The 9,235-nt window shown below is 42.9% G+C and overlaps 1 protein-coding gene across 1 annotated transcript in view; it reads left to right on the top strand.

Annotated features, from left to right (window-relative positions):
- Positions 1-717: 717 nt before the first annotated feature.
- Atf1 (activating transcription factor 1) overlaps positions 718-9,235 on the top strand; it is a 24,448-nt gene continuing 15,930 nt past the window's right edge. Inside the window, exon 1 of the mRNA XM_013018689.1 lies at positions 718-845. Within this exon, the coding sequence (XP_012874143.1) occupies positions 753-845 (93 nt within the window). The 5' untranslated portion in view covers positions 718-752. The remainder of the gene's footprint in view (positions 846-9,235) is intronic.

Raw genomic sequence — 9,235 nt, 5'->3', positions numbered from 1 at the left:
GAGAGTGCTCTACCACTTGAGCCACAGCTCCACTTCCGATTTTCTGGTGGTTAATTGGAGATAAGAGTCTCACGGAGTTTCCTGCCTGGCTGGCTTTGAACCTCAATCCGCATAGCTCAGCCTCCTGAGTACCTAGGATTACAGGTGTGAGCCACCAGCTCCCAGCTAACTCTCAGCTTCCTAAGTAGTTAAGGATTACAGGTGTGAGCCACCAATGCCTGGTCAGAATTTTTAAAAAATGAAAAGATGCAAAAGTCTTTGTTTTTCTTTTTTGTTTCTGTTGAAATGAGATTTTACTCTGTAACCCATGCTGGCTTCAAACTTAAAATATTTCTTCCTTGGGGCTGGGAAGGTGGCTCGGTGGCAGAGGGCTTGCCTCGCATGCATGAGGTCCTAGGTTCAATTCCTTAGCAACACATAAAGAGAAAAACTCAGAAGTGGCACTATGGCTTAAGTGGTAGAGCACTAGCCTTGAGCTGAAGAGCTGAGGGACAGCGCCCAGGCCCAGAGTTCAAGGGCGCCCTCCCTCCCCCCCCCAAAAAAATTCCTTCCTTAGCTTTCTGAGTGCTGGGATTGCAGGTATGTATCACCATGCCTGATACCAATGAAAGAGTTTCTCTTTTATATCTCAAAATCATTAGCCCTTCCCCTTCCTTGCAGGCAGTCAAGTGATCAAATTTTACATGATAAAGGATTTGGTAATATTCTGTACCACTTTTAATTTTAATTGACTTTTTCTCTTGTAGTTGATTATGGAAGATTCCCACAAGAATAACACTTCAGAGACTGCACCTCAACCTGGTTCAACAGTTCAGGGAGCTCATATTTCTCATATTGCTCAACAGGTAAGTCAAAGATAAGCCAAAATAATTTTAGGAGTATATTATATGCAGCTTAATCTTATTTCAAATCTTTTTTTAAAAGAATAATAGAAAAGTTTATTAGAAAAATGCAGCAGAGAAAGAGTATACACACAGCATAGACATGCTCAAATCTTTTTTCTTATGGACAAAGAACTATTGGGGAGAATAAACCCTGTTTTCCCTTGTTTCTGGAAGAAAAAGAGAACTAAATGCCCCTGAAGAAAGTGCAAAAAACTATCCTAGGCTCAACTGTCCTAGTTGTGTTTTTTGTTTTTTTTTCTTGCCACTGCAGAAAGCTCCACCTTCTTGGAACCAAGGACAGAGTTCATAACTGAGACTGAGACAGACCCAGGACAAAAGAAAACCTAGTCAGACTAAAGCAGTACTAATATTTGAGAGAAGAATCAAGCAAAGACTTTAAAACATCAATAGGAAAAGTAGATTTACATATCTTGTCAAGGTTTGGGTTTTTTTCCCCTTCCTTCCGCTACTATGTAGCCCAAGCTGTCCTGAAACTCTTCCATATACAGTCCCCTCTATATCCCACCCCATGTGAACTTGGGGCCTTATGCTCTTGCTCAACTTTTTCTGCTCATGGCTGGCATTTTACTACTTGAGCCACCCCTTCCATTCTGGCTTTTTGCTAGTTAATTGGAGGAAAGAGATTTGGCTTCTAACCTCAAATATCAGATCTTAGCCTCCTTAGTAGGTGTGAGCCACTGGTGCCTGGCTGGCCTGGAACTCTTGAACCTCCTGCCTTAGCATTCCAAATGGTGGGTTAAAAGCATGCATCACCACATGCAGATTTATTATTAGCTTTTGAACTAGCCTAGAATAAAGTCTTAACGGTTTCATGAGGTAGAATACCTTTTTTTTTGTCGGTTGTGGGGCTTGAACTCTGGGCCTGGGTGCCATCCCTCAGCTCTTCAGCTCAAAGTGAGTGCTCTACCACTTGAGCCACAGCTCCACTTTTGGTTTTCTAGTGGTTTATTGGAGATAAGAGTCTCATGGACTTTCCTGCCTGGGCTGGCTTTGAACCGGGATCCTCAGATCTCAGCCTCCTGAGTAGCTAGGATTACAGGCATGAACCACCCGCGCCCGGCTATCATGTGGTAGAATATCTTTGACTCAGGGTATCTTTATTATAAAGCTCAGACTATATTGAACTCATGCCCTCTTGCTCTAGCCCCTCTGAATGCTGGGATAAATAAGTGTGTGCCATCATGCCCAATTTGAGTCATTTTCATTTTAACAGACTTATCGTGCCTATATTAGATTTTTTTTTGCTGAATAAAGAATTTAAATTGATGAGCATACATGTAGACAAAATGTGTATTTAGTAAAGAACACACATATACATATATGCACATGTATATACATATATGTATGTTATTTAAAATCACAGTGATTCTAGTAATTCTACCTACAATATACAAATGTTGCTTCTACCCTAAAACAAAAATAAATTGTGCAATCTACAAGCCATAACTGTTTTCATATTCACAAAGGAGGGATATAGACATGGTTCATTTGTAGCAGAACATAGAAGTCAGAGCTATTAAACCAAGAGTAAAAAACAATTCAGCAAAATTTTAGTGAATTGCCAAAAACTTAAGTGTAAGCTAGCATGAAACTATAAAACACTTGAAAGCTGCAGGCACAATCTGTGTTTATGCCCACTGTAGGCTTTTCTACAAGTCTCTTTAGCAGTTGCTCTTGAAGAGAGTGAGATCAGAGAAAGCCTTTCTGAGTTACATAGGTCTGGACCCTTTTCTCCTTTTTTTTTTTTAGTTGGTTGTGGGGCCTGAACTCTGGGCCTGGGCACTGTCCCTCAGCTCTTCAGCTCAAGGTTAGTGCTCTACCACTTGAGCCACAGCGCCACTTATGTTTTTTTCTGCTTATTTGGTGCTGAGGAATCCAACCCAGGGCCTCATGCATGCAAGGCAAGCACTCTACCACTGAACCAACTTCCCAGCCCTGGACCAAAGGGTCCTGTTCTTATGGACAAAGAACTTTAAACTATTGGGGTGGGTAAACCTTGTTTTCCTTTGTTTCTTGAAGAAAGAGAACTAAATGGTCCTGAGGGAAGGGCAGAAAATTGTCTTAGGCTCAGACTACTAGTTGTTTTTTTCCTTGCCACTGGGAGAAAGCTCTACCTTCTTGGAACTAAGGACAGAATCCTTAACTGAGACTGAGACAGGCCCAGGACAAAGGAAAACCTAGTCAAACTAAAGCAAGCTGCCCTTAAACAAGGGACAGAGTGCAGAGATAGCCTCTTTGGAGATCCCACAGAGAAAACCTATAGCTGAAGGTGTAAAAAGAACATAGAAAACCCAACTCTGTCTTCTCCCTCAGTGAAGCTGGTAACAGTAGAGAAATATGAAACTGGTTAATGCACTTAAGGTAATCATAACCATCCAACAATGCAATTCTTGAATAGATATGACTCCCCCTCCCTACACATATCAGTGGACTACTAGAAAAAAAATGAATCCTTTATTAGACATAAACACTGTGTGTCAAGTCTCTCCTGTCTTATACATTATAGATGTCCATCCAGGTAAAAATTATGAAATGAAATATATCAAAACTAAGAAAAAGCTGAAATCAGAAATCAAAATAATTAACAGATCTAGACTCAGAATGACCCAGTGGTTGGAACTATTAGTGAATGTGAAATAACAGTGAATTAATGTTACTTTACTGGAAATGGTAGACAGCATATCTGAACAGTTCTGGGATTGCAGCAGAAGGATGAGACCTGTCTGGAAAAAGTGGAAATGCTAAACATAAAAATGGTACATATGGGTAGTGTGTGGGCTTATAGACTTGTCACAGTTGAGGAAAGAATTAGTGGACTTAAAGATGGGCTAATAGAAATAACCCAAATAGCAAACAGAAAGAAAAAGTGAGTAGTGAGAAAAACAAAAGAGCATCCAGGAATTGGGACAATATCTGTTTAAGATAGTATAATCACAGTCCTGAGACTAGATGGTTTTACTGGGAGGGGAATCTGGTTAAAGATAGCTTTTTTTCCGTTTATGTTGTGTTTTATTTTTATTTTTTTGTCGGTTATGGGGCTTGAACTCTGGGCCTGGACACTGTCTCTGCACTCTTCAGCTCAAAGCTAGTGCTCTACCACTTGAGCCATGCGCCACTTCCAGTTTTCTGGTGGTTAATTGGAAATAAAGTCTCATGGATTTGAACTGCGATCCTCAGATCTTAGCTTCATGAGTAGCTAGGATTACAGGTGTGAGCCACTATCCAAGCAACCAGCATACTTTATGCTGTTTAACAGTGTAGCATGTGTTATAGTTCTGTCTTGCAAGAAGGCTGTGATGTACTTATGGAGAAAGTTCACGTTAGGTAAGTTTCATTCCAGCATCAATTATTGTTTTGTTGACCACAAGTTCAATGCTAATGAATTTATATACACACACGATTTTTCCCCCCATTCCTAGAGCTTGAACTCGGGGCCTGGGCACTGTCCCTGGGCTTCTTTTGCACAAGGCTAGTGCTCTATCACCTAAGCCACAGTGCCATTTCCCACTTTTTCTGGTTTGGTTCTGTTTTTTGCTTTTTGATTTTTTTTTGTCAGTGGTGGGGACTGAACTCTGGGCCTGGGCACTGTACCTCATATCTTCAGCTCAAGGCTAGTGCTCTACCACTTGAGTCACAGCGCCACTTCCGTTTCTGCTTATGTGGTGCTGAGGAATCAAACCCAGGGCTTCAGGCATGCAAGGCAAGCGCTCTACCACTGAGCCACCTTCCCAGCCCCCCCCCCTTTTTTTTTTTTTTTGCTGGTCATGGGCCCTGAACTCTGAGCCTGGGCGCTGTCCCTCAGTGATTCAGCTCAAGGCTAGCGCTCTACCACTTTGAGCGACAGAGCCACTTCCAGCTTTTTTTGCTTATGTGGTGCTGGGGAATCGAACCCAGGGCTTCATGCATGCCAGCATAAGATTTTTTTTTTAACAGAAACATGTAAGACAAGATTATATGTCATTCAGAGGAACTTACTCTGTATTTCTCATTCATCCAGTAGTTCATTATTTGTGTATTCATTGTATGTGTAAGTATATAAATACCACAGATAACAGTAATCAACTATATGTGATAAGAGTTCACTGAAAGCCTTCACAAGAACTATTGTGACCTACCTAGGTGCTGGTGGTTCATGCCTGTATTCCTGGCTACTCAGAAGGCTAAGATCTGAACATCATGCGTCAGAGCTTAAAACTTTTTTGTGTGTGTATATTGGTCCTGGGGCTTGAACTCAGGGCCTGGGCACTGTCCCTGAGCTGTTTTTGCTCAAGGCTGGCACTATAGCACTTGAGCCACATCACCACTTCTGGCTTTTTCTGTGTAGTTTATTGAGATAATGAGTCTCACAGACTTTTCTGCCCAGTCTGACTTTGAACCACAATCCTCAGATTTCAGGTCTCCCCCTGAGGAGGTGTTAGGAAACTGAGTCATGAGTGTTAGAAAAGATAAGTGGAGCAGGGCTGGGAAGGTGGCTCAGTGGTATAGCGCTTGCCTTGCATGCCTGAGGCCCTGGGTTCGATTCCTCAGCACCACATAAGCAAAAAGAAAAAAAGCCGGAAGTGGTACTGTGGCTCAACTGGTAGAACACTAGCCTTGAGCTGAAGAGCTGAGGGACAGTGCTTAGGCCCAGAGTTCAGGCCCCACGACCGGACCCAAAAAAAAAAAAAGTGGACGAAAGGAGAGAAAAGAAGGCAGAGACCTCAGCAGACTAGAACAGGCTTAAATCATGGCTGCAGAGGGACTCCATGTAACATGGAATAGGTTGGAGAAGCGAGTGGAAAGTGTGGGGGGTTTTTAGGGTTTTATACATTTAAGAGTGAGTTCTTCTTTGGAACTCTGAAGATAAGTAGCAGTTTCCCTTGGCTCATTACCTCAGCTCTTCTCCCTCTATTTATGTACTTGTTTATATTTAAATTTTTTATTTTTAAATCATCAAATGGTTGGACAAAGGAGTTAAAATTTAGCATACTCTCCTCCCCTTTCCTGGTTTGTTTGTTTTTGGCGTGGCACTTTGTTGTGTAGCCCAAGCTGGCGTTGAACTCACATACCTACCTAAGCCTTCCAAGTGCTGGGATTACTGGGGTGCATATCTTGCTGTTCTTGGACATTCTTAGTTGTCTGAATTTTCCTTTTATCCTCTTTTTGGTTTTGGGGCCTGGACACTATCCCTGAGGTTTTCTCTCAAGGCTAGGGCTCCACCACTTTGTTTTTTTTTTTTTTTTTTTTTGTCCGTCATGGGGCTTGAACTCTGGGCCTGGGCACTGTCCCTCAGCTCTTCAGCTCAAGGCTAGCACTCTACCACTTGGGCCACAGTGCCACTTCCAGCTTTTTTTTTTGTTGTCCCTCAGCTCTTCAGCTCAAGGCCAGCGCTCTACCACTTGAGCTACAGCACCACTTCCGGTTTTCTGGTGGTTTATTGGAGATTGGAGATAGGAGTCTCACGGTCTCTCCTGCCCGGGCTGGCTTTGAACCACGATCCTCAGATCTCAGCCTCCTGAGTAGCTAGGATTACAGGCGTGAGCCACCAGCGCCAGGCTGGGCTCTACCACTTTGAGCTGCGACTCTTACTTCCAGTTTTCTGGTGATTAATTGGAGATAAGAGTCACAAGGACTTTCCTGCTTATGCTGGCTACAAACAAAGGGCCTCAAATATCAGCCTCCTCAGTAGCTAGGATTACAGATGAAAGACACTAGTGCCGTGCAGAAAGAGTCTTTAATATGGTATGTTAGAAATCAAGGAGGATGTCTTAAGATGCTTCTAGCATGGATGGGTATGGAAGACTCAATAAGTAATTTTCTTTCTTTTGGTGCCAGTACTGGGGCTTGAACTCAGGGCTTTTAGTTTATTGCTTAACTTCTTCTCAAGGCTAGGACTCATCACTTGAGCTACACCTCCACTATTTGATTGTTAATTGGAGATGAGAACTTAGGGATTTGTCTTCCTGAGCTGGCTTCAGACCTTGATCCTCAGATCTCAACCTCCTAAGTAACTAGGATTCTAAGTGTGAGCCATGGGCACCTGAGTTGCTACATTTATTCTGTCTGAGTTGGAAGAGTTTACATAGTCATATAGTCTGGCCAACCCCTCAACCATTGGACAATGGTTCTGGGTGGCAAGTTGGGCATAACTCTAAAATATGGAGATCACAGGCATGAGCCACCAGTGCCCAGTTTTTTATTTATTTTTTGTCAGTTGAGGGGCTTGAACTCTGGGCTTGGGCATTAATTCTCAGCTCTTCAGCTTAAGGCAAGCACTCTACCACTTGAGCCACAGTGCCCCTTCCAGTTTTCTAGTAGGTTATTGGAGATAAGAGTCTCACGGACTTTCCTGCCCCTGCTGGCTTTGGACCATGATCCTCAGAGCTCAGCCTCCTGAGTAGCTAGGATGACAGCGTGAGCCACTGGCACCCAGCTTTTATTGTATTATTGTGCTGGTCTTAGGGCTTAAACTCACGGCCTGGGTGCTGTTCTTGAGCTTTTTTTTTTCCTTCCCCCCTCAAGGCTAGTGAGACAAAACTTACTTCTGGCTTTTTGCAAGTTAATTGGAAAGAGTCTCATGGATTTTCCTGCCCAGGCTGGCTTTGAACCACGACCCTCAGATCTCAACTTCCTCAATAACTAGGATTACAGGCGTGAGCCACCAGCACCTGGCTCTTCATTCATTCTTACCTGTATAAACTACTATTTGAGATCACTTCTTTCATCTTGAGTACATGCTTTAGCACAACAATCCTGTATAAGGACTTGTGTCTGATCATTCCTATCATGGAGGGCTATGCATATATGGGATGTTAAGTAGTAGTTCTGGATCTGTCTTTAGCTTTCTCTAGAACGTTCCCTGAGGTTTCTGGTTGAGAACTCCTGCTCTAGAATCTCCTTTTATGAGAGTCTGCTGGTGATAATTGATTTTAGTTTTTTATTTGAAATTTAGCACTTATTTCATTCTTTTTTTTTTTGTCGGTAGTAGGGCTTGAACTCTGGGCCTGAGCGCTGTCTCTCAGCTCTTCAGCTCAAGGTGAGCGCTGTACCACTTGAACTACAGTGCCACTTCTGGTTTTCTGGTTGTTTATTGGAGATAAGAGTTCCATGGACTTTCCTGCCCGGACTGGCTTTGAACCTCAGTCCTCAGATCTCAGCCTCCTGAGTAGCTAGGATTACAGGTGTGAGCCACCGGCACCTGGCTTCATTTTTTTTTTTTCTATGTGTATGCTGGTCCTGGCACTTGAACTCAGAGCCCTGGGTGCTGTCCCTAAGCTTTTTCAGTAAAGGCTAGTGCTCTACCCACTGAAGTCAGAGCTCCATTTCTAGCTTTTTAATGGTTAATTGGGAGATAAGAATGTCATGAACTTTGCTTCCTGGTATTGAACTGCAGTCCTCAGATTTCAACCTTCTTAGTTAGCTAGGATTATAGGCATAAGCCACTGGCACATGGCTCTATTATGTTTTATGTGTGAAATTGTTTTTATTCCATGTGAGAAATCGGTGTCTTGAGTAGATGGATTGGTGTCTGTCATTAGTTTAATAACATTTCAGCCATTAACTCTTGCTATTTTTTCTTACATTCTTTCTCCCTCTCATTCCATTCTCCGTATCTCTTAATCTCATATTTTCTACCTGTCTTCTAGCACTTAAAAATTTCTGTATTCCTTATTGGGGTACTAACAGTGAAAAATGGAACTGGATATTTGTTAAATTCAAGACATGAGAGAGAAATACTCTAGCATAAGCTGAGCTCAACTGTGCTGAAACAAAGGGAGCTTTTTAAACACCAGGGTGTGCTGAAAGGAAAGTACTTTTTTTTTCTTTTTTTGTTGGTTGTGGGGGCTGAACTCTGGGCCTGGGTGCTGTCCCCCAGTTCTTCAGCTCAAGGCTAGCGCCCTACTACTTGAACCACAGTGCCACTTCTGGCTTTTACTGCATATGTGGTGCTGAGGAATCAAACCCAGGGCCTCAAGCGAGGCAAGCACTCTACCACTGAGCCAACTTCCCAGCCCCAAGAAAAGTACTTAAGACTGCAGATGAAGAGATTTGTCCATGTGATGGGTATCTGGATTTGCTGATATTCTCCAGAGATTGGAATTGTGGGAATCCTCGAGAGAGTAAGCCAAGATCACCCTTGTTCAAGACATTTCTGTGTTGTAGAAGATTCACATCTCAAAGAGTAGAAAAGGACTGACAATTTCATCTTTTCCTCTTTTTCCTCTTTCCCTACCTCGCACAAGTTTTTTTTTTTTTGGGTACGGTCGTGGGGCCTGAACTCTGGGCCTGGGTGCTGTCCCTCAGCTCTTCAGCTCAAGGCTAGCGCTCTACCACTTGAGCCACAGCGCCAC

This window comes from Dipodomys ordii, unplaced genomic scaffold, assembly GCF_000151885.1.
Source record: "Dipodomys ordii isolate 6190 unplaced genomic scaffold, Dord_2.0 Scaffold42, whole genome shotgun sequence".
Classification (NCBI taxonomy): domain Eukaryota; kingdom Metazoa; phylum Chordata; class Mammalia; order Rodentia; family Heteromyidae; genus Dipodomys; species Dipodomys ordii.
Note: the sequence above shows the minus strand (reverse complement) of the source record. Positions and strands in the feature narration are given on the sequence as shown.